General features: G+C 58.3%; 4 protein-coding genes across 7 annotated transcripts in view; 1 reads left to right on the top strand and 3 right to left on the bottom strand.

The window, feature by feature from the left end:
* Positions 1-8,254, bottom strand: part of PACSL (phosphofurin acidic cluster sorting protein like) — a 42,899-nt gene extending 34,645 nt beyond the window's left edge. For 2 of the 3 annotated variants that reach the window (XM_015283414.4, XM_015283415.4), the window contains exon 1: positions 7,982-8,254. In XM_015283414.4, coding sequence (XP_015138900.3) covers positions 7,982-8,175 — 194 coding nt within the window. In that variant the 5' untranslated portion in view covers positions 8,176-8,254. Of the gene's footprint in view, positions 1-7,423 lie in introns of all 3 variants that reach the window. The other variant, XM_025149383.3, reaches the window with a different exon arrangement.
* Positions 8,255-8,418: 164 nt separating this feature from the next.
* Positions 8,419-15,307, top strand: TMEM121L (transmembrane protein 121). The gene is made up of 2 exons (XM_419324.8): positions 8,419-12,912; positions 13,971-15,307. The coding sequence occupies exons 1-2, from the start codon at positions 12,716-12,718 to the stop codon at positions 14,908-14,910; spliced, it is 1,137 nt and encodes a 378-aa protein (XP_419324.4). The 5' UTR covers positions 8,419-12,715; the 3' UTR covers positions 14,911-15,307.
* A 1,423-nt stretch (positions 15,308-16,730) lies between these two features.
* On the bottom strand, positions 16,731-20,027 carry RRP36 (ribosomal RNA processing 36). Its single transcript, XM_003640890.6, has 7 exons — positions 19,915-20,027; positions 19,433-19,571; positions 18,933-18,999; positions 18,551-18,655; positions 18,354-18,428; positions 18,128-18,245; positions 16,731-17,900 (listed from the first exon to the last, which is right to left on the bottom strand). The coding sequence occupies exons 1-7, from the start codon at positions 19,982-19,984 to the stop codon at positions 17,761-17,763; spliced, it is 714 nt and encodes a 237-aa protein (XP_003640938.5). The 5' UTR covers positions 19,985-20,027; the 3' UTR covers positions 16,731-17,760.
* Positions 20,028-20,034: 7 nt separating this feature from the next.
* NPAS4 (neuronal PAS domain protein 4) lies at positions 20,035-22,884 on the bottom strand. 2 transcript variants are annotated; one of them, XM_015283401.4, is made up of 7 exons: positions 22,080-22,884; positions 21,835-21,971; positions 21,562-21,667; positions 21,168-21,414; positions 20,956-21,065; positions 20,478-20,607; positions 20,035-20,356 (listed from the first exon to the last, which is right to left on the bottom strand). In XM_015283401.4, the coding sequence occupies exons 1-7, from the start codon at positions 22,300-22,302 to the stop codon at positions 20,053-20,055; spliced, it is 1,257 nt and encodes a 418-aa protein (XP_015138887.2). In that variant the 5' UTR covers positions 22,303-22,884; the 3' UTR covers positions 20,035-20,052. The 2 variants fall into 2 exon arrangements, with proteins under 2 accessions (XP_015138887.2, XP_015138886.2); XM_015283400.4 differs by having other exon boundaries at positions 21,835-22,884.
* Between the last annotated feature and the right edge of the window lie 409 nt (positions 22,885-23,293).

Below are 23,293 nucleotides of genomic sequence, written 5' to 3'. Positions count from 1 at the left end.
TCAAAAACTGCCAGCATCTCCCAGAGGCCACTCAGATGTGTGAAGAATCGCTCAGGTTTCAACAGGAGAGGCCAGCAGCTCTCACACTCCTTGGACAAACTGCAGGCGCTGGGTGTGAAGCCCCACACCTCCCAGCTCCTCCGGGCAGCACTCAAGGCACGCAGTGCTTTGGTGGCATCCTTCACAGACACCACCTCCCTGCCTGCAGGGGTACAGAACCGAGACTTCTAATTGGGGTCCAGTGGTGTCAGGATTAAGGGATGGCGGTAATTGGATTGCTTACTGTATTCACAATCAATAATAAGGTTAAGAGATTTCCTCTCTCTCCTCTCAGCCGGGCTCTGAACAGGCAGAAACTACAAGGCAGGCGAGGGAGGTGATAAAGCCCTCCCCCGGGCTGCCTAAGAGCAGCTCTGCCTCGCACAGAGCTGACACTTCTCACCCCGCTGGCTTGCAGGCGCCTCTACCTCTGCGTGCAGGGAGCGAGCGTGCTTTGCTGCACAAAGGATGAATGAAACCGGGTGCCTTGGAACCACTCTCCCATCACTCTGCATCCTTTCACATTAAATACCCACACAGATGCATCACCGGGGGAAAAAAAAAAGAAAAAAAAATCCACTCGAATTCTGCTTAAGCCTCTGCTAGGCATGAAACAGCTTAGCCTGAAAATACAACGCTCCCTCCCACCCCCTTTCCTGCAGTTGTATCAACTCCTTGTAGGCTGCCTTCTCCCTTCCCTCAGTTTCAGATAAGCTGTGGATGACCTCTCCCTGCAGGTGCTCGAGGCCAGCAGTCTTATCTTTTAGTTGTTTCCTGTGCGAGGCTAAGACTCATTTGCCCTTATTGACAGCACCCAAGCATTTGTGGATTTTATGGAGAAAAATAAAAAGGAAAACTGATTGAGGGCAAAGCAGACCCAACCCTGCTGCCCTGCCACGTGCACAGGAGAGCTGCAGTGACATAACTGTGTCCCCCAGGCTCTGCTACCGCAAGGCTGCACCGCTTGTACAGAAGGAAGCAATTTAGAGTTAAGATCTTCAGGCGGAGAAGGGAAATTTAATCCCCGTTCTCCACTACTTCTTAGCTGTTGGATGAATCACTTCACCTCTGCTTCCCCTTTGCTGTGCCTAACCAGAGCCTGCAGCACAGCCCCTACGGAGCAGGCAGCGCTTCATTACAGCGCATCAGGCAGCATCCACCACACCAGGGCACGGGGCTGTGCTGCAGCCTCCCGGCGCCTCCTGTCACACACACTGATTTCCAGATAATAAGCACGTTGTCAAGAGGCATCTCCCGAGGAAGGCCTGAGATGTGCCCAGACAGCCCGTCCCGGAGCACACCGCACAGTGCCATTAGCCTCTCTCATGCTCCACTGCACGCTGCGTAGATATTAATTGCCCCTACCACGAGCAACGTCTTTCCTCAGCACAAATGGAGCTCAAAATCTCAGCAGGAAGTCCACACAGCGCTCCCAAACCTTCCTCCAGATCTGTATCCAAGCCTCGCCTCAGCGTCCAACTGCAAGGTCATCTTCCTGCTCCATTTCAAATAAGTAACTTGGTTAACAAAAAGCACATGACAAAATTCACTGCTGCTGCATGAAGCATTAGGAAGAGCTCACTGAGCAACCAGGCAGTGGCACAGCTGCTTGTTGCAGCAACTTTTCCATTGTTTTCTTATGGGAAACAAGAAGGGACATTACTTCCAACTTGCAGCTGTTTGGTTGGGGTCGACCCAAACAGGACAGATAGAAGAAACGAAGTTTGGTGCAGCACATTCAGCACAGCTATAAGAAGCGATGAGTAGCATTTGTAGGGCTGAAATTCACACTTTTTTTTTTTTTTTTGCCAAAGTAACAGGTTTTAAAGCTTCCTGTCTGCAAACAGAGCAGAACTGCAGTCCCCAAGCCCAAGACTTTCAGGAAAAGATGCTGCACTGTCAGCTGAGCTGAGGGCATGGTGCAAATGCAGCTATAGCACTGGCAGCCCAACGCTGCGCCCGCTGCTCAACACTTGCTTCCAGTGGCTCCAGGCTAAAATAAAACATGTCAATGAATGAACCACCACCAAGAAGCAAGCGATTACAAAAACAGCACTTGTCTACAGGAGGAAAAAGTATGCACACGCTTAAGATGCAGCAACAAGTACCTTGAAAGAAAGGTGGAGGTCGAACAGGGAAAAGCCTGAACCTCACTCGCAGAGAAAGAAAACCTCAAGGCTATTAGAAACCATCCTAAGAATATCAGAAAAGAATGAAAAACGAAAGGCAAACAATAACGTGTGCCCACCACAACTTCACAAGTAGTAGCTCCTACACTGACAATACAAGCCAACTACCTGGAAAACAGAACATAACTAGGGACTACTCAATCACAGAGGCAAGAACAGTGCCACGATCATCAGCAGGAGAATGCAGGGCCTTTGAGGGAAAGGAGCAATGAGAGGAGCTATTATAAAAGCATATCAGTAACGTACACCTAAAAATGCCCATCTAAATAATATGGATTCAGAGACACTACTCGAAACTCCACTGAAAAAATCAGGCAGCAGAATTAATAAGGAGGCATTTTGGATGCATGTGATCAGTGCTGGAGAAGAGAAGAGCCCCAAGCTGGTGATTGTGGCCATGCATGGTGGGAGTGCCAACCTCATCTGTGCCTGAGAAGTCCACTTCTGCAGCTAGGATACATGGCTCCAGGTGAAGATAGGCATGGGGAGGGGGGCCTTGGTTGGCCACGTATCTCCTGGGACATCCCTGGGGGCCCTTAAGATGTCCCCTGGGACAGCCTCCCGTCTCCTTGGATGCTCCCAATGTGGTACTGAGGGACATGGTTAGTGTGCATGGCAATGACGGGTTGATGGTTGGACCTGATGATCCTGGAGGTCTTTTCCAACCTTTATGATTCTATGATTCTGATTCTTCCCTAGTAGAGAGAAGTGTTAAAGGACAATAAAAAGAGTAGCAGACACCTTTACAACGGGATTGGTCTCGCTGTAACCCTGTTAGCACTGTAACAGCACAACAGCTAACTGCTAGCATTCTTCAGTTTTGGAAAACAGAACCTAAGCAGTAAGTTCAGCCATTATCCCAAACTGCCTGTAATGAAGAGAACGCAGTTATCACAGACACAGAAAACCAGTTTAAATACGCAGATGAGCATGTAACCTGGGTGTTTTTTGTACAAGCAGCTTCCCCATGTGCACTGGCTATGGATCCCTCATGTCACTTGAGACAAGCTCATACTGCAGAAGAAACAGGGTAAGAAGGACAGGCAGTGAAAGTGTAATAAATCAGCACGAAGAGAACAATAACGAGGACCCAGGAAAACCAGAACACAACGGTTATCATTTACTGAGCAGAATCCCACGTTGGGTTAGACCGTGAGATGGGAAGGATAGCAAACTCCCGAGAGATGACAATGGGCAGCAAATCGTAACAGTGATTGCATCGCAACAGGCCTGCAAGAAAACGCCATGTAATTTTGGGCTGTGTGCACAGAGGATGAATCACACTGCAGAGCAGGGAGTGGTCTCCAGAAGCACGGCTGCGATGCGTTGAGGTACCTGGAAAGCTGCGTCTCCCCCTTAATCTCATCCATTGCCAGCGAGGCAGAAAAAAGGAACACATAAAGAAAACGGCTTTGATGCAGTTCAAAAAGCTCCCCCATCACCCCGGGTGCTGAAAGAGAAGAACTTGAGGTGCTCAGATAACAGCACTGCTGTGCTCAGCTGGGACAATATCAAACGCGGGATGGTTTTCACCTCCGGCTCCTTTTGGGAAATGACTTGTCAAGCTGACGGCAGACACGTGTTCCATCGCACCTAGGAGCACCCCACGCCGTGCAGGGACACACCAAAGCACCCCACGGCTCCCGGGGAGAAAGGCCATCCCCATCTCGGAGGAGGGCGTGCGTTGTATGGCTGCTGGTGATCACAAATAACCGACTACGCCAGAGGAAGTGGAACGAGCGCTCGGTGCCCACCAGCACAATAGGAACACAGCGCGACGTATCTGATGAGCAACCAGATAACAGAGCTAACGCAGCCTGCTCAATGAAACCCCGGTGAGCAAAGCCGGGAGGCAGCACAGCAGGTACTTCAAATAACGCGAAGCCTTCGGGAAAGGCAAGATTATTATTCTGAAAGGAGCACTCATCCCCCCCCCCCATCAATCATCCTGGCAGGGGATGCTCGTCCCGGGCTCCACTAATGAGCAGAAAGATGGAATAGCAGGCAGCAGCCCAATTAGCATACGCTCAGACGGGAAGCACAGCACAGAGGAGAAATCCCAAGCGTGCTCAGTGACGGACAAGGCACAGGCAGCGACAGGCAGCGGACAGCATTTCAGACATATTTGCAGGCTCGCAGCCAAACCCACAATATTAAGAATAATAAGCAATCAGACGGCCGTTTAGAACATTTTGTTTTCTATATAGGACCAAGAGGAAATCGTAATTCAAACATGGCAAACAGCATCGGTTACAAGAGACTGCTTCCTTGCACGGAACCGTGGCCTCTCCCGAGCTCTCCCTGCCCGGAGCTGCGCTGCGCTGCCGTGGCATCCTGGTGCCTTTGTATGGAGTGATCCGGAACCACTTAACGCTCCCAGGGGTGTAGCTTACCCAGACAGCAGCTTTCCCCGAGGTTGGAAGTTCACCATGAAAATCCTCAATTTACCCAGGAAACTGCCCAAGGACATCACAGGCAAATGCTTGTTATTCCAGCTGCAGTGAGATCGTTCCCTATAGGAACACTGGGGCTAGCAGCGAGGCTTTTGTGCTTTGGGCAAAGAGAAGCCAGTGGCTGGCTGCATGCAGGAAACACACCCACCTTCCACGGCAGAGCATCCAGCAGGACCTCAGAGCCATGCAAGTGAGGACATGTGACCCTCAGCACTTGGAAAGACCATTGCAGCCTGCAGCCGTGGGGAACCTCCAGTTGTACTCGCAAAGATCGCTGTCCTTCCAAGACAACGCTCATCACGCCATAACCTTCCAAAACATGCACTTACAAGTTATGATGAAAGAGAATTCAGAGCATCTTCTGAAACACGTCTCACAGACTCAACCCAAGCCACTGCTTCTCCAGGTCCAGGCTCTTCTAGCTATCAGCACGCTGCGGGGGTGGCAGCAAGGCTGGCTGGGTTGAACTCATACATTGTACCAAGCTAGGAGGTACTCTGGACTAAATGCAGCATATCTGTGCCCTCCTAGCACCATTCATAGCACAGTCAGCACAGGTAGAATCTGCCTTTGCAATCTGAGCTCGACAACGCTAATGCATTAGTCAAAAGAGAACTTGTAGCTCTTACCTCCGATTAGAAACACGATGACTTATCACTGAAACAACATCCACGTAACACTGAACACAACAGCTGTGTCATGGAAAAGGAGCAAGAACAAACACCAACAGCCAGTCTTATCTTGTTTCCTAATTCCCAAGGAACGTGCACTTACGGGCTCTCAGATATTAAAGGGGGTAAAAGGAAGAGCAGTCCTGTGAACCACTCCTCAGACAGAACAAGACTCAAAGCATCTTTGCACAAAGTTCCAAACGTACTGCCTGATCAGCACACGGAACAGTGAAAGCACAGTGAGACGCTGCTTTGATGCGGACAGACATTTCACTCTGGCAAAGCCCTGGTTCATTTCTTGCACTGTGTGTACAGCAAAAACCCGCGACAGCCTTTCAGTGGTACAAGAAAGGCCAAGATACCCCTGCTTGGAGAGCAAGGCAGCTCACAAACCAAATCCCAAACTAAGTGGTGACTTTGTTCAGTGGCACATTACGGATCCAGCAGAGAAGACTTCCATTATATCCTACGGTCCACCTTATGGAACCAAGATCCTCCTAGAACTCACTGCAAGTCTTGCAATCACAGCGCTGAGCAGATGTGGTTCGTCCAGGCTTACACTTCATGGTGCCAACCCCTACCAGTCCAGATTGCCTCGCTGAAATCCTCAAGGCTCAGATGCAGCTCTTCGACAGTCCTGCATTAACAGTCAAACAGCACAGCCCCACAGAGGCTGATCCAGTGGCAACTGTGGAAATGAAACACCTAGGATGGAGCCCAGCAACAACTTAGATCCAGTGTAGAAAAACAGCAAAGCACGTTGTGCAGCATAAAAATCAGCACAGAGTTCTCCTTTGCCTAGATACATGCAGGGCTGGGAAAATCAAGGCTACTCATGCATAACAGACAGAAAAGCCCAAGGGAGAAGAATTATTACCCTTGAATGGATATTGTTTTGCCACCACTACCACTCCCAAAGCACAGTACAGACCAGAGACCGCCTGTGCTGGGCAATGGGACAGCACAGTGGAGTTTCTGCCTGGAAGAACATCACATCAAAACTAACGCATTACACAAGCAGACCAGAGAGTGAAAACATGGGTGAGCCATCAGCGAGCATGGCACGCAGTCACCATTAACCCAGCTCAGACGTGGGGCTGGGTCTGCCTTTTGTTTCACAGCCACCCACACGGAAGGGGCTTCCCTACAATCTGCTCACTCGGGAAAGCTCAGGCCACAGACCATGAGGAGACACAGCAGCAGCCCCACACTGCTCACAGGCCTGCTGGGACTTCTCCAGACCCTGCCGGTTCCACGGGTGCTGCTGCATGCCATGCTGGAGCCGAGGCCTCTGAAGGTAGCCAGCTTCCATCAATTACTTCCCACAGAATCATAGAAACAGGGAGTATCCCAAGCTGCAAGGGCCCCACAGGGATCACCGAGCCCAACCCCCGGCCCCACGCAGCACCCCCAGCCCCAGTGTGTGAGAGCGGTGTCCCAGCGCTCCCTGAGCTCCGGCATCGGGGCCGTGCCCACTGCCCTGGGCAGCCTGTGCCATGCCCACCGCCCTCTGGGGCACAGCCTTTCCCTCAGCCCCACCCGCCCTCCCCTGACACAGCTCCGTGCCGTTCCCTCGGGCCCCGTCGCTGTCACAGACAGCAGAGCTCCGCGCTGCCCTCCGCTCCCTGTGAGAGCCGCGGCCGCCATCGGGCCTCCCCTCAGCTCCTCTGCTCTGCGCTGAGCCCACCCAGGGCCCTCAGTGCTCCTCACACACCTCTTTCTCCAGACCCTTCCCCACCCTCTCAGCCCTCCTTTGGCCCCACGCCAACAAGCGTGCGACGTCCCGGAGATGTCACTCCAGCCTAACTTCACAGAAGTTTCCTCCCAGCTGGAGCTGACAGCTGCTCCTCACAGCAACCGAGACACCGCTGGGAGCAACCCTTGTGAAGAGCGGCTCCTTCCAGCTTCCACACCAGCGACGCACCCCTCCTCCTCGCCCACCAGCATCCCACCACCCGCACGACCCACTGCGAAACGCCGTCCCGCTATTCCCAGACGTTCCGCTCGCCCCGCACAGCTCCTCCTCTCCCCAGCACTCCTCAACACCGCGCGTCCACGTGCTCCAACTCACCGCTCCATTCCGCGACTCCTTTCTGCGGGAAGCCGACCCGCCGCTCACCGCCCGCCCTGGGTTGCGCCCTGCCCGCAGGCAGACGACGCCTCGCCGCCTCCCGCTCGGTGCGCGCAGCTCAGCCGCCCGGCGCTCCGCCGACACGTGCGGCATACCGGGCAGCAGCGCGGCGCCGGCGGGAGCAGCGCAGGCCGCGGCCGCTCCGAGCTCCTCGCGACGAAGCCCGGCGCCTCCCGGAGCCCTCCCCCCGCCCCGCTTCCCAGGGCTGCCGCTCTCGCACCCCGCGGCAACCATGACTTCTTCCCTCTTTGTGCGGCGCCGGAATACGCCCCTCGCAGACATCGCACCCGGATGGATCCGAAGCTCTTCTCCCCCCGCCCCTCGGCGCGAGGCTCCGTGACGGAGCGGCCCTCGGTGCCGCCGCCGAGCCCCTCGGCCTCCCCCCGCGGCCTGCGACGGCTGCCCGACTCCGGGGCCCCGGGGGGACCGCCTCCGGAGCCCCCGCCCCGCCCCGCGCCCCGCACCCGCCGGCGGCGGGCTCGGCTCGGCCCGGCTCACCTGGGCACGCAGCTGGGCGCCGAGCGGTCGATCTCCCACGTCGCGAAGAGGTTCATGGGCACCGGCACCGGCCCGGGACCGGCCACCGCCATCGCGGCCGCCGCGGCCGCCGCCGTCGCCCCGCCGCCCACCGCCGGGGGCCCCGCGGCGGGGCCCGAGCCCAACGCGCCGACCGTCGCCGCCGCCGCCGCCATCCCGCTGCCGCCGGTGGCGCTGGGGCCGACCCCTCAGCGCCGGCCTCCGCCTCGGCGCGCGCCCGCGGAGCGGGGCGGGACACGGCGGCCCCCCAGCGCCAACCGGAGGGCGGCAGGGCGGTGGCGGGCGGGCCCGCGGCCAATCGGAGCGCGGCCGGAGGGGCGCGGCCTTGCGGCGGGAGTGGGGGAAAGCGAGAGGCCCGGGGAGGGAGCTTCGGCCGGCGTCGGCCAATCGGAACGGCGAGGGGGGAGGCCGCGGCGGGCGGCAGCCAATCGAAATGAGAAAGGACTCGGCGCCTGGGGAGGGCTCGGCCAATGGCAACGGCGCTGCCGGAGGGGGGCGTGGCCGCGAGCCCTTTAACGCGCAGCAGCCCCTCTTCCCGAGTCTGCCTGCGCGAGCCCGCCAAGGGGCGCGGCCGGGCGCGCGGCCGGTTGGCGGGGTTGCCGTGGCAACGGGGCCTGGGCCTGGGCGGGGGGTGCGCGGGGCTGCGGGAAGGGGCTCCGGCCCCTGGCCAGGCCCGGTGCCGCTGTGAGTCTCGAGCGCAGCGCTGACGTTCTCTGTTATCCATAAGGATTTCAGGGTCGCTTTCCTGATTGCCAGCATCCTCCCGGATCTTTTCTTTTTACTTGCGTTTGTGAATTTGGCGTTTAATCTGCAGTTAAGCCTCAGGCCTCTTTAGTAACGCGCAGATATTCGCGTCAGCTTTCAGTTGGACTAGGAAATCAATTTGTGCCTTAACCTAACTTCTCTCCCTCCCTTCCCCAGCCCATCTCTGTGCCTGACGGACAGCCCAAGGCCCAGCGCTCCGCACACCTGCCGTCCTGCTGTCACAGCAGCTGCTTCACAGCCTGCCCTCCCTCTGAGCGACACATGAGGCACAGCCCGGCCTTCCCCACGGCCTTCCCCTTCGTCCCCAGCAGCCCTGGCTCTCTAAAAGCATTTGCTAAGAGATCTTAGGATCTTAGCAGGGGCTTCTGTGGAAATCCGGTTGGAGGAGGGATGCTGCTCTGCAGGTGGATGTGGAAAGCCAGGTCTGTGGTAGCTGTGCTGGCCTGGCCTTACCTCAGCATCTCCACCCACCGTGGTTTGATGGCAGCTGGGTATCGCCGTTACCTCTCCCCACAAGCAGCTGGCTGCTCCCGAGGACCCCAAACCCCCTTGCAGGGGCTCCCCAGCAGCTGACTTTTGCTTTTCAGTCTGTTACCATCCCCACCTATCCACGTGGTGCTTCAATGGCACCCCAGGCTTCTGGGGATGCTCTGTCCCTTCCAGGGGGCATGTGGCACTTCTGTGCTCAGACCATGGCAGCCTGCTGCAGTGACAACCTCAGAACATTCAGGCAGCCTCCAAGTGCCAGCAAGTCCTGCAGCTCTGCTGGGCCACCCATCACCTCCAGCCACCTCTCTGCTCTGAGGCTGTGCCGCCCTGTGACGGTTTCTCAGAGCTGTCTGAGTGCTCTGCATGGTCCCCAGCACACAACTAGCCTTCCTCTCTTGCAGCCACCACGTGTAGCTTCTTACTGACAGGCTTCGCCCTTCTCCTGCAGCTCCCCCTCAGTGTGTTCAGTGTGATGGAGGTGGGTTTCTCTGGCTCTACAGCCTATTCCCTTTGAGCACTTCCATCCGTACTGCAGCTCACGTGGTTTCTTCAGTCTGATGGCTTTTCTAGAGATGAATTTATGCATTTGTTCTCAGTCTGCTTCAATGTGCCTTGTTTATTCAGCTATGCGGACTGCTCTTTATTTTCTCCTTTCATGTTACATTGACTTCGTGCCTACAAGTTGAGCTGTCCAGAAATGTGTTCTTCCATGCACACTGGCTTTCCCCTGTCTTTGGGGTCACATTTTTCCTATGTTTTTCATCGTAAGTGCCAGAACCTGGTTGTGTTATGCTTTAAACACAACCTGGTAGGCATCTAATTTAGCAGCTTCTTCACCTCCTTTTGAGACCTTGCGGTGTGCTGAGATGTACTTCATCCTGGAGCGAAAGCAGCCAAGACGCCCTCGTCTTTGGCATCCCAGCAGCTAGAAACATGCCCCTGGAAAAGATGAAAAAACCCCTACTTTCTCCTTTTTCACACCTCACTTCTATCCAAATGGACTATGCCCACCAGCTCCTCCCCAGCACTTCAGTACTGGTGAGAGACCTTGTAGCAGGCCATTGTCGTCCCCAGCAAACAAGGCATAAGGCACCACTCAGTGCTGCTGTGATGACCAGTCCTGCACAGGGCATCGACCCCTTTGGGCCAGCACTTTTCCCAAGCAAAGCAAAAGCCATTCCTGGACACCTCTGAGACACCCTTGACACCTGAATGAGGTTCAGGTGCAGCAAGACACAATAGAAGCTCAAGATCACAGCACTTCTCTTCAGCAGTGCCTCTCAAACCACCCTGCCTTTAGCTGGAGGAGCACCCGCATCATGCTGTAGTCTGGGGAGGGACAGACAGACATCTGGGCCCTGGGCCTGGGTGAAACAGGCCGACCACTCCCCTGGCTCCTCATGGCAGGCACCGAGGGGTGGCTTTGTGCTGAGCAAGCTGAGTGGGTCTGCACTGACACCCAGTGGCTGTGGCACAAGCAGCCTTCCGCCTTGCACCCGCATCAGTCTCCGGGCTGGGGATAGTGCCACAGCAGCAGGACTTGGCCTGTGGGTCCTGTTCTGCCACTGCATCCTTCACCTTGTGGAGAGCTGGGATGGGCCCTCCCTGGCCTTCAGGACCTCCAGGATGCATGCTCCGAAGCCTCAAGCCTCCATTTGCAAAATTCTTTTTTAGCTGAGGCTGCTGGAACTGCCTGCATTACCAGCTACATGGCACCCATGCACACACTGGGGTGTTCCAGCAGCTGCTACAGCTTCACACCTCGGGCCTGCCATCGCTCTGTTTTCCATAATTCCCCCTCAGCTGCTGCCAGCAGGGTTAGCAGCACACACTCTCTGGCCCATCAGGGCTGCATGGCTATGTTTGAAACTAATGCTTTGCAATAGGCACCATTTACTCAGAGGCTGAACTCACACCCAGAGGGCCTTGTCACCATTGCTTCTGTACTCTGTTATCCTCCTCTCAGCTCTTGCCAGAGTGGGTATTTTGGTAATTTGCCTTCCTAAAGTATGCCCATCACTTCCAGCCTCTGCCCTATGGCCAGGCCCCGGGGGCCATGAGGCTTTTGGAGCAGCTGAAGGTCTCAGCGCAGCCTCTACTTGCAGCTCCTTGCTGGCAATCTCTCCCCTTTTCCTCTGTTTCTTCAAGGATGCTCAGTGTGACAGGTGGATTTCTCTGGCTCTCCCCTCACTGCCTTCACACCGTGGTCTCTGTTCTAGAGGGACACTCTGGTGCTAGCACTGGGGCAGCATAGGGCCAAGCCAAGGATGCTTTCCACCTGGAGCCAGCAGGCAACCAGGGGAGAGCCATCTGCTCGGGATCCCCACTGCACCCTTCTTTGCTTTCTTCCCACTTTGTCTCTGATCACAGCCACATCCATATGCAATCAGTGGCACTCAGCTCCAGCATCGTGTTTTAGCGATGCACGCATGTATCTGCTCTTGCTCTGGTTGCTTATTTTTATGTGCCTCGTTAAAGCAGCTCTTTACTGCTTCCCACGCGAACATTGTCACCTCCTGTCCTAGCCTCCAGTGAAGACTCAGGGGCTTTGTGATTGCAGCCTAGAGATGAATCATCCTGTCCACAGCTCCACTGCTTGAAAACTGCCTCAAGCACCTCTCCCTTGCCTCTGCCGTGTGCATACCTGCGTGGTCACCTCTTGGTGCCTCCGAGGACAGAGACCCTGCAAGGGACTGCCCTGATCCTGATGGCTGGCAGGGAAGATGTGGGCTTTGCTTCTGCATTGGCTTCCCCCTCTCTTGCATCACCCTATCAACTAAGTCGGAAGGGACTCACAAGGATCACCGAGCCCAACCCCCGGCCCCACGCAGCACCCCCCACCCCCAATGGGTGTCTGCCCCAAAGCAGTGTCTGATGGCGTCGGGGCCGTGCCCACCGCCCTGGGCAGCCCGTGCCGTGCCCACCGCCCTCTGGGGCACAGCCTTTCCCTCGCAGGTCACGGCTGCTCTTCCAGAACGACGCCTATTTACAACGAGCGCTGCCAAGGCGGAGTGGAAATGTACTGGGAAGCCTTCCCCGGAGAGCGAGGACCTCCGTCAGTCACAACCAAGCGGGGGCTCAGCCCAGCCGTCGGCACGGAGCTGACCCCGGGACGAGCGCGGCCGCCTCTCGCTTCGCTCCGCCGCCGTGCCGCGCCGCGCCGCGCCGTGCCGCCGAGGCGGGGGCCGCCGCAGTCCCCGCCCGCCAGGCCGGGAGGGGCCAAACGTCGCCGCCGCCGCCGCCGCAGAGACGCCGCCGGGCGATGCCGCGCCGGGCCCGGGGCCGTCAGCGGGGCCCCTCCGCCGCCTCCGCCGCCCGGCCCCGGGGAGCCGCCCGGGGTAAGCGCGGCCCCGTCGGGGAGCTCCGGGCCGCCGTTCCTCGGCTCCGTGCCGAGCGCTCCCTTCCCCGGCGCGCGGGCACCGCGCCGCGGGTCCCCGGGCGATGCTGCGAGCGGACGGCGAGAGGCGGACGCGGAGCCCCGCCGCCTCGCCCCGGCCGTCCCTGCGGCCCGCCTCGCGGCCCGGCTCGGAGCAGCTGCCCTCGTCGTCGCCTCTCTCCTGCTGCCGCCCGTCCGTGCGCACGGCCGAAGGCTCGGGACATGCGGGATTCGGGGCGTTCTCGTGCCCGGGCACCCCCAGGTAACGCCGGCGGGCGCGGCGCGCGGTGTCGGTGCGGGCGGGGATCGCAGCCCGCGGTCGGGCAGAGAGAGCCCCTGCGCGGCCCCAGCGTCGGGGAGCCGTGCGGAGAGCGGGAGAGCTTCGGCCTCTATCTCAGCCGGGGGGCTGGCTCCCCTCCAGAGCAGCTGCCGAGCCGTGCCAGGCTGGGCCCCAGCTCCCAGCTCCCTCCGGCTCTGGCAGCAGCTGCCCGCAGCTGTGCCGGGCCGGGAGGGAGCCCGACAGCACCCGTGCCATCTGAGGCGGAGGGGTGCTCGTGGGGCTTTGCTCTGAGCCCACGTAGGAAAGCCGAGCATCAAGCTGAAATCCAGGGCCTCTTGCAGAGCTCCTTGCATCCCAGAGCTGCTTTTCTTTGCTCTGTTGTATCCTGCCAGGGAACAGTAAGCAAAGCTCTTGTGGATCGCGAGGCTGAAAGAAACTGAAGATGCCGGGCAGATCTCTTCCCTCCTATCCCCCAGGACGGCCATGCTGAAAATCATCTTTCTCCTCCTACTGTGCATGAAAATAAAGGAGATGAAAAAGATAGGGGGCCTGGCTTGCTATATTGTGGACCTGCTTGGGATAAAAGCGTAGACATGGCCTTGTATGCCTTGCAGGAAAGAACGTAACCAGTGCTACTGTCTGGGAATGGCCGTGGAAGTAAGGCACGTGTCCTTCGTGATGGCAGTAATTAGCTAACGCAATGAACTCCTGGAAGAGGCGGTAGCATCCCAAGTATTCAAAGGCCATCCAGCCTGCCCCACAGTTCCCCTACATGCAGCCTAGGAGCAGAGGTTCCTGCACTGCAGGGGGAAGCAGCTTGTTTGCTCGGTCTCAGGCTCCGAGTTGGAGGCTCTCGCACCTTTCCCTAACAGGATGTTTTGTAGGGACAGAGCCTGGCCAGAGCCCATCAGATAAGCTAGGAGAAGAGCCTGTGACCACATGCCACCCCTTCTTTTGGCCGTCTGTGGTGAGGAGATAGGATAACAATAGGGATGGGGAAGCCCAGCAACTCCCTGATGATCCTACCTGTTCCTCTGCAGAATGGTCCCCCCACCACCCGTCAGCAAGCCCCACGTGTGCCTCTCAACAGTACTCATCATGAGCAGCCTCATCCTCATGGATGCCTACCTGGTGGAGCAGAGCCAGGGCTCCAGGAAGCTGGGCATCTGCGTCATGGTGGCAGTGGGCGACGTGTGCTTCTTGCTGGTGCTCCGCTACGTGGCCATCTGGGTTGGGGCAGAGGTAAAGACAGCCAAGCGAGGTTATGCCATGATCCTCTGGTTCCTTTACGTCTTCGTCCTGGAGATCAAGGTTTACTTTGTCTACCAGAACTATAAAGCTGATCGGAAGAGCCTAGATCTCATGGCTCGCAAAGCGCTGACCTTGCTGCTCTCCATCTGCATCCCAGCCCTCTACGTGCTGCTGGTGGCCACAGAACACATGGAGTACGTCAGGACATTCAAGAAGAAAGAAGATCTTCGCAACCGCCTCTTCTGGGTCATCGTGGACGTGCTGGATGTGCTGGACATTCAGGCCAACCTGTGGGAGCCCCAGAAGAAGGGGCTGCCACTCTGGGCCGAGGGCATCATGTTCTTCTACTGCTACATCTTGCTCCTGGTCCTCCCTTGCGTCTCCCTGTGCGAGATCAGCATGCAGGGGATCGGCATTATGCCTCACCGCATGATGCTGTACCCCATGCTGAGCATGCTCACCGTCAACATCACCACCATCTTCATCCGAGGCAGCAACATGCTCTTCTTCAGGGACTCCCGGGTCTCCAGCATCTTCATGGGCAAGAACATGCTGGCCATCGGGCTGAAGGTCTGCATGTTTGTGCAGTACCAGCGGCACAGGCACCACGCGCCGCCGGGGCCGGGCCCTGCCCCACAGCATAGCTGCCAGCCCCAGCCCTCCCCAGGGCTGCAGAAGTCTCGGGACCAGCCTTCCTGCCCTGAGGAGCTGGCACAGGACAACACGTGACATGCCGGTGGCAACCACAGCCTGGGCGCTGCCACGCTTGGCCGTCCCCACAAGACGCCAGGAGGGCCGCTGAGCCCCCTGCCTCTGGACAGCAGGGGCTGACCCTGTCTCCTCCCTCCTTGGGCAAGGCTGCTCCAGTCCCCAGGGGCAACACCGCAACGGGGCGGCCAAGCAGTGCAGGACCACAGCCCTCCAGCTCAAGCCAGGAGCTGAGCAGAGATGTCACCTGCTCCACCTCAGTGTCTTGCCCCAGCCAGGTGCCCATCCTGGTGGGAGTGAGGATCTGGCTCCCCCCACCTCTCGTCCCCCTCAGACAGCCGCAGGCTCGGTGGGGGCTCGAAGAGGGTAACAGACCTTTTTCGTATCTCCCTCTTTGCAATAAAAGGCCTGAGCTCTCCTTGCGTCTGTGTTCCCTGTTCTAGCGTGCCCTGATGCCCAGCTGCAGAACACTTCTTTAGGGGGAAGTGGGGGATCTCACTGGGTGGCTGCCCACACCCACTAAGAGCATCCCAGGTCACCACCGATGCCTAGTACTGTTGCTGCCTGTCCCTGCAGCTGCAGCAGCTGATGCCAGCCATGCCCATGGCTGCCCTCCTTGGGGAAGCCCACATTAGGTCCCCCACAGCCTGCCTGGGGGGCACCAGACCTGGCAGACAGCCTCTGCCAAAACAGCATTAGAAACACAAGCCAAATAACCTAATGCAGTCCCCCAAGGCCACGGGAAAGATAAGCTTTGCTGGCTGCAGACAGAGAGGCATCCCTCACCAGCCAGTGCTGTCACACTAGAGCCTGCCCCAAGGCCCACCCCTGTGCTGGCTGCGCTCAGGCCATGCCCTAGGACTTTCTCCTTGGATGGGAGAAAGCCAGGAGCAGACAGGTCAGCAGATTTGCTCTTCACCTTCCACGTGCTGGACAATTAGTTTGCGTCTCAGCTAAGAAGTCTTCCGTTCTGGCACTGCGCTAGGATTGCTCCTTGCTGGGCAGGATCTACCAGCAACAGAGGATGGGGACACACAGACCTGGGAATGCCACGCAGCCCCTTGGCAAGGCCTTGGCAGCAGCGGCTCCCACGTGAGCCCAGGACCAAGCCTTCTTACCATATTGTCCCCTTGCACCTTTACAAGAGATTTGTTCAGTTCTGGATTAAAAACAGTGTAAAACAGCAAGCTAATGCCACAAAGGGGCCGTGATAGCCTTGTGCTTTGGCACTGTCACACTGCTTCCAAGGAAACTCTCCTCCAAAGGCATAAGGATGCAGCAGGCTCTGCTTCTCGAGTCATGAGGTCAGGAGATGAAGAAGAGGGCAGGCTTAGCACAAAGCAGTGAGCCATGTGCAGGTTAAATGCAGCCGAGGATTTCCATGGTGTCCCTAACCAAGCTGGCACATCCTGTTTCTGCTGCCTTTGCCCAGTCACACTAAAATCTGTTACCAGCGCAGAGCTCTCATCACCCACAGGAACTGCAGCAGAGGCAGATGCTTCAGTAACACCCTCAGCCAGGCATGACGGAGTTGCTCATCTTCCATTTTCTCTTCTTCACAAAACCCTTTTCCCAGGCCTCACACACCAGCTGCCACCTGCAGCAGTGGAGCTATGTGCAGGCCTGGCAGGGGTGATGTGCCCTGCTGACCAGGGTCTGGCTCATAGCACCTGCATCACATCAACATCACTTCTGCACTGGCACAGCCACTGAAGTCGAGCCGTTAGGAGCGAGGAGGAATAACAGAGTTGGTGGTCAGCCTTAATGCCAGAGAGAAGCACATCCTGTAAGTTCAAACTGCAGTATATAACCTTTGCTTATAACAGCACTGACACTGGGAGTAAAGGAAAGCAGGTATTTATTTTATACAGAATCAGTGTTACCTAGAAATGCCAGCAGCCCTTTAGAGAACAGGCTGAGATGGGGGCAGCCCTGCTGGAGAGATCCTGGGCAGCAGTGCCTGAGTAGTCAGCTGCACGCACTGGCTGTGAGGGAGGACTGCCACACCATGGGCTACTCCAGCAGGGTGCAACCCTGAAGAAGGATGCTAATTTCTCTCTTTTTCTCAACCCTGGGCAGACTACATTTGGACACTCTGCCCAGCTGGCCCCTGACGTTGGTTCTTTGGGCTCACTCCAGTTGAGGGTGCAAAAGCTGCCGGCGGCTGGAGAACTGAGCTGGGAGGTGAGGGCTTTTACTCAGCTGTGGGAAGTGAAGGCTTCAAAGAGACCTAGGAGCACCTCTTCCTGCTCACCTCCAGACCTACTACAAGGTTTTTAACAAGACAGAGCCAGGCACTTCAGTGAGAACAAGATCACAGACCAGGCAAAACCAGGCAAAATACCTGGAGGAAAAAGGAGTTTCACCTTGAGAACTTGAAGCAGTGGAACAGGGGTCCAGAACAGTCGTGCCCTCTGTCCCTGTACATTTGCAGACCCTTATGAAGCAAGCAAGCTCTGAGCATCCTGGTTTGAATGCAGTGCTGGCCCTGCTCTGAGCACACTGGATCATTGCCCTCCCACCTGATACCCTTTTCATTGGGACCCAGTAAGACGTGGAGAAGAGCCAGCAGTACAGGGCACAGCCTGGGCTCTCCTAGCTACAGGAAGAGCAGGTGCAAGGACAGAAACCAATCAGCACCTCATGCATCTGCATGACAGACTTGTCACCACCCAGGCACGATGTAAAACACAAGTGCAGGCGTCTCCAGCTACCGAAAGCACATTTTTTTCCTGTTCAGACTTTGCTGCCTAACAGCATCACTGTACAGTGGAAGGCAGAAAGGGAGAAGAGAGCCTGCCTTCCAGCCTGGCCACAGTGAATCCCAGCGCCAGCACCACCTCTCCAGCTAACAGCATATCTGTGCAGCAGTCACAAGTTCTTCTGTGAGGGCAAACGGCGCTTATCTTTGACAGCATTCCTCTTCCTTTTCTTGTTCAGGAAGCTCTCCAGCTTTCCACTCCTCTTTAGCTCCGCATACTTCTCTGCTAGCTCCAATTTCCGCTTCTCAGCTGTGAAGGAGAGAGGAGCAAGGTTTTAGATCCAAGCCTGAATTATCTCTACACACCTTCTTACTTCCTCCTGCTGGGCTGCGGGCCTGGCTTGTCACTTGAGTGCCAGCACCACAATCCCTGCACAGCTCCAAGCTATCATGGACAGCTCATTTCCAGAGCTTGCAGTGCTGTCAGCAGTACCCTCCTCCAGGTCTTCCCACAACACGTTCACACCATGCACTTACACTTCTTCAGGAAGAAAGGTTTCTTTCCCTGCTTGGCCAGCTCCCGCTGTTGCCTCTTCAAAGTCAGCTCCCTTTCCCTCCGTTTTTGCTGTTTTTTCTGTGCCTGTTCTTGCTGTGTCTGCACAGAACGGGTGGCCTATGTCAGCAAGTGTCTAGGCAGACCTCAGGTCACACACCCTCTCTATCAGTGCACTGCCTACCAGAGGGGATGCTGCACCAAACTCACCATGCGGTTCAGGAGCTGCTGCAGTTTCTCCTTCTGCTCCACATTCCGGCACTTTTTCAGCTGCTTCTGAACCATCTGGAGAAGAGAGCAGAAAGCTGTGTCGCTGCCTGCCTGCCAGCCCCACTGCAAAAGGCTTCTGCAGGGGCCACCCCTGTCAGGCAGGTTTCTTCTGGCCAAGGACAGGCACGAGGCATTACCTCCTTCTCCTGCTTCTTGATGGTGTCCAGGAAGCTGTAGGTCTTCATGAATATTTCAGGGTTATACTCTCCAGACAGGTCATCAAATCGAGGGTCTCTGTGGACCTGAAGGCAGAGGCAAGAGTCAGAGCCATGATTACTCTGTTAATATCTTGCTTATTCTCAAAGGACCAAGTTAAAGTCAAAGCAGCAGCCCCTCCTGCACCCCATCTTCTGCTCTCCCTGGATACAATGTACCATCACCTGTGTTCAGCAGGCTGCTAGCCAAGGCCTATCCTCCACAAACAGCCTTCGCCACCTTCCGCAGCACCATCATCACATCTGTGCCCCCCACCATCACTGAACAAAGTCAGTGCCTGAAGCGGGGAGGAGGAGCACCCACCTTCTTTGTCACAGGGACGACTTGTCGCAGAAAAGGCATGGGTTTCTTGGCAGACATCTCCACCGGCCTGAAAGAGGGGAAAAAACATACTAGGAAGAAGCAGAGGGTAGAAAGAGACCCAGACTAACATCTCAGAAGGTCAGACGGACCCTCTGGAGAACATTAACGCCCAGTGCCAAAACACCAGACTTCACGGAGTCTGTAGGTACAAAGAGCACAGGGAACCAAGTGCTGCTTTAGGTACCAGATAACAGCGGACAGCTGGGGATCTGAGCCCCACAGAGCACCGAGAGCTCAGCAACACTGACGGAGCGCTCCCAAATACAGCACCGCAATGGAGGGCACCGCTGTGCAGCGCATCAGAGGAGATCTATGCCAGCTCCAAGGCGATGCCAACACCGCAATGAGCTGCCAGCACCGCTTCTGGGGTGCAGAGGGCACACAGGGAGCACACAGAGGGCACACAGACACGTCCTGCTGGTCACGAGGAACACCTTTACCCCTTTTTGTTCAGCTGCTGCTTCACCGGGGCTTTGCCAGACTGTGCTGTTTTCTTCCCATTGCCCAGCTGCCGGCACGCTCTCGTTGCGGCCGCGCTCTGCATCCGCAGCCGTTCTTCCAACGACAGCTCAGCTTCATCTGGACGAGAGAGCGACGCACACCTGAGCCCGGCAGCCTCTCACGGCGCTGCCCGGAGGCGCTTCGTGCCCCGGAGGAGGAGACAAGCGGCACGACCGCAGCGCTGCCGCCCCTCCGCGCCCGCCCGGCAGCGGGAAACCACCCCGCCTCGTCGCACCCCGCGGCTCCTCGCTCTGGAGGCGCTCCCGTCCCTCCGCGCAGCCCCCCGCCCCCTCCTTAGCGCCCCTCCCGCCCCGTGCCCCCCAGCCACCGCCCTCTGCCGGACGCTCCGCACGGACGCCATATTCCCGCAGCGCAGCGCAGCTTCCCCCGGCCGGACGCGGCGACAGACGCGGTGCCTCACCTTCCGCCGCCGGGCCCATCACCTCCTCCCCGCCGCCGCTCCCCACACGGCGCCCCGCCGCCCGCCTCATGGCCGCCCGCCCCCCCGCCCAGAAGCGGCGCACGCGCAGTCAGACGGAAGGCAACGCAGAACGGGCGTTTATTGGTGGAGGAGCGGCGCGCCGCGCGCGTGCGACCCGGAAGCTTCCAGCGCGTCGCCCAGGAGACAGGCCAGCGCCAGGGCGGCGTCCGGCTGCGGCTGGCCGCAGGAGCGGGCCTCTGTCCCGGGCCGGGCCCCGGTGTAGGCGGCGGGCGGCGACAGGCTGTCGGCCAGGGCGCGGAGCTGTGCGGCCAGCAGGCTGAGCCCCTCTTCCGGCGGGGAGGCGGCGGGCGGCGGCGCTGGAGCCGGGCAGGGCGGCGGCGGGCCGTGCTGCCGGGCGCGCACGTAGGCCGCCTCCTCCTCCCTGCGGCGCGGGACGCGGCGGTGAGGGGCGGCACGCGGGGACCGGGAGCCGCTGGCAGCCGTCGGCCTCGGCTTCCCGGGTCCCGTCGGCCTCCTCCCCCCCCCCCCCCCCGAACCCTCACCTGAGGCTGCGGCTGGTGCAGGTGATGCAGCGGCCCCCGCGCCGCGCCGTCACGCAGAGCCAGGCCCACGTGCGATCCCTGCGGAGCACGCGCAGCACTACGGGCCCTGCCACGGCCCCGGCGCCCAGCGCTGTGGGGGAGCGGCAGTGTCAGCAGGCACGGCTGGCCGCGCTGCTGGGGCGGGCCTCGGTGGCCCCGATGCAGCTGCCACCCCAGCGAGAGAGAAGCTGCACACAGCGGAGTCAGCTCTGCAGGCTCTCACAAAGGCAGGGCTCGAGGGGGCTTGCCTGCCAGCAACCCGCGAGCTAGCAAACCCACGCGGTCAGGGTATGGGGCATAAAACTAGGCTTCTGCTTCATGCTTTTTACAGGAAGCAGGGCTCCATTTACTTTGCTCTGGCTGTCCTGGGCAGCCAGGTTTCAAGTGTAGCCAGACAAGGCTAGAGGAAGACGCGTGTGAGTGTGGGCGTAATACTCACCCACAGCCCTGTGCTGAGCAGCTGCTACATCAGCGTCTTCAGGATGCAGGAGGCTGTACCATGACCGGCCGATCAGTTCCTCCCTGAGGTAGCCGAGGTGGTAGATGGCACTGGGGAGGACAAGAGGAGTGGAGTCCAGCCTGCATCCCACACCCAGCCTTCGTGAGGGGAGATGATACTGGCTGTCCTGGACAGCCGGCTGTCACCCTCACCTCTCCGTGACATCCATAAACCTCATGTCTAGGGCGTGTGTGCTCTGAAACAGGTTGTCCTGAGAACCAGTGTCACGGTCTGCATCCAGCTGTGCAGCCGGTGTGCAGAGGGCCAGGAAGGCTGTGGTGGAGGGGGAGGCCGGCCAGTGTGGGACCATGAAGTGCCCACGTACTGCCACAGCCTGATTTCCCCCGCGCTGCAGCCGGAAGGCCTTGGATGTGCGCATCTCACTGACAAAGGTGATTTCTGCAGAGAGAGGGGTTTGGGACTCCTCAGTGCCCTCACTGGCAACCTGCTGGGACTGACCTCAGCCACGGAGAGCCAGTGCAGGGCTGAGATCCCAGCCTGGAGACCTCAGTGAGCACACTGCACTCCTGTTCTCCCTAGCCTTACCCCTGCCTGGCTGCTCCTGGGCGAGAAGGAGCTTCTTGTGCACGTCCTCCCGTGCTTGCCCATCCAAGATGTCGAAGATGGTGTCCCCGTGGGCAAGAAGCTCCACCTGATAGAAGGAGCAGTCACGGCAGGCCCTCTGCCCCAGCGGGCCGTGTGCTGGCACACCGCAACCTCATAACCCTCTGACACCACATGAGTGCCTCTCACAGGGACAGTGTGCTGTGCACAGTGGGCACAGGGAAACAATGCAAATCCACATTGGCCAGCCCTTACCATAGAGAGACCCAGGAACTGAGACACGTTCTCAGAGATGTAGACCAGCTTGCCACCAGCTGAGAGCACGAGCAGAAACCCTGGCAGCAAGGAGAGCAACTCCGCAGCAAGGACCGGTCCTGAAGGAGGAGCTGAGGCTGCAGGGCGAGCACAGTGTGAAGCACTGTTTTGAAAGGCACAGGAGCAGTGCCCCGTGCAGAGCAGAGCTGCACCGATGGGGAAGGAACAGTAGTGCCCACGGGTACCTGGAGGGAAGAGGTGAGCCCCCCGCAGCCGGAGGCACACCAGGGCCATGGTGTGGAGGTAGGAGAGCCGCTCCTTCTCCTGCGTGGAGATGGGCAGCAGGGAGCGCAGTGCGTGCAGCTCCGCGTTGATCTGGTCCCGACGAGCCTTGGAGGCGCTCTTGGTTGACCTGCAAAGCCAACCGTTTGGGGAGCCCTGCCCAGGGAAAGGGACAGTGTTCCCCATCTCCTGCTATGGGAACACTGGGGCCCGGAGCAGTTCGGTGCCCCACGCAAGGCCTCTCAGGAATAGCAATCCTTTGGTGGATGCAGACAGAGGTGCATGTGGCTGCCCAGCAGGAGACACTGCTGGTGTTTGCAGCCCCGTGCTTTAGGAGTTAGCTGAGCGACATGACCTCCCTGCCAAGCCCCGCTAGGGCAGAAACCGCATCCAGTGCCAGATCATGAACTGCAGCAATCTACAAGTTGCACCTGCCTTCATTCAAGCCTCCCAAAATCTCTCTGCCCCCTCCAAGATCCTTTGCCTCGGTGTCCCAGGCTGGCGGCAGCCCCTTGCACCTGGCTGGGTCTCACCCTGGCCAGGAGCCGCTCGCAGCCTCTCCTTGCAGGTAAGGGGCAGAGGGGAGCTCACCTGAACGGCTTGGAGGCACCGTGTGCCTGCTCAGCCCTCCTGGGCAGGCAGCTCGTCTCTGCCTGCAGCGGCCTGTGGCAGTGGCTGCAGAAGACGGTCATGGTGCCGGCACTGGGATGCCTGGAACTGGCAGCGCGCTTCTTGCTGCCTTTGCCTCCGGCTGCGTCTGAACCTGCTGACCCCGCTGCTCCCGGCCTCCTTTTGTAGCCTCCTGGGGTGCAGGGGCCAAGTCGGTGCGCGGAGGAGAGGTACCCCTCCTGACGCAACTCCAAACATCTTGGGGCTATTTTTAGAAAGCAGGCTGCTAAAAATAGCCCTCACAGCCGGCTGCAATCTGAGAGGGGAAGCAATAAAAGGAAGCTGGGGTCTTTAAAGCAAACTCGGTGGCTCAGGAGGGGGTGATGATGAAGGGAGCAGGGATCCCACTGGAAGGCATGTGTCCATCCGGCTCCTGGCCCACAGCTAGCAGCCCAGCACTAGTTCCTACCATGGGAGGGAAGCCTGCAGTGTGTGCAGGACCCCTTGGAGAGGGTGCCAAAAACTCCCCCCCCTCCCCAGCAAGGCCCTTTCTTCTCCCCACCAAATG

This window comes from Gallus gallus, chromosome 3, assembly GCF_016699485.2.
Source record: "Gallus gallus isolate bGalGal1 chromosome 3, bGalGal1.mat.broiler.GRCg7b, whole genome shotgun sequence".
Taxonomy (NCBI): Eukaryota; Metazoa; Chordata; class Aves; order Galliformes; family Phasianidae; genus Gallus; species Gallus gallus.
Note: the sequence above shows the minus strand (reverse complement) of the source record. Positions and strands in the feature narration are given on the sequence as shown.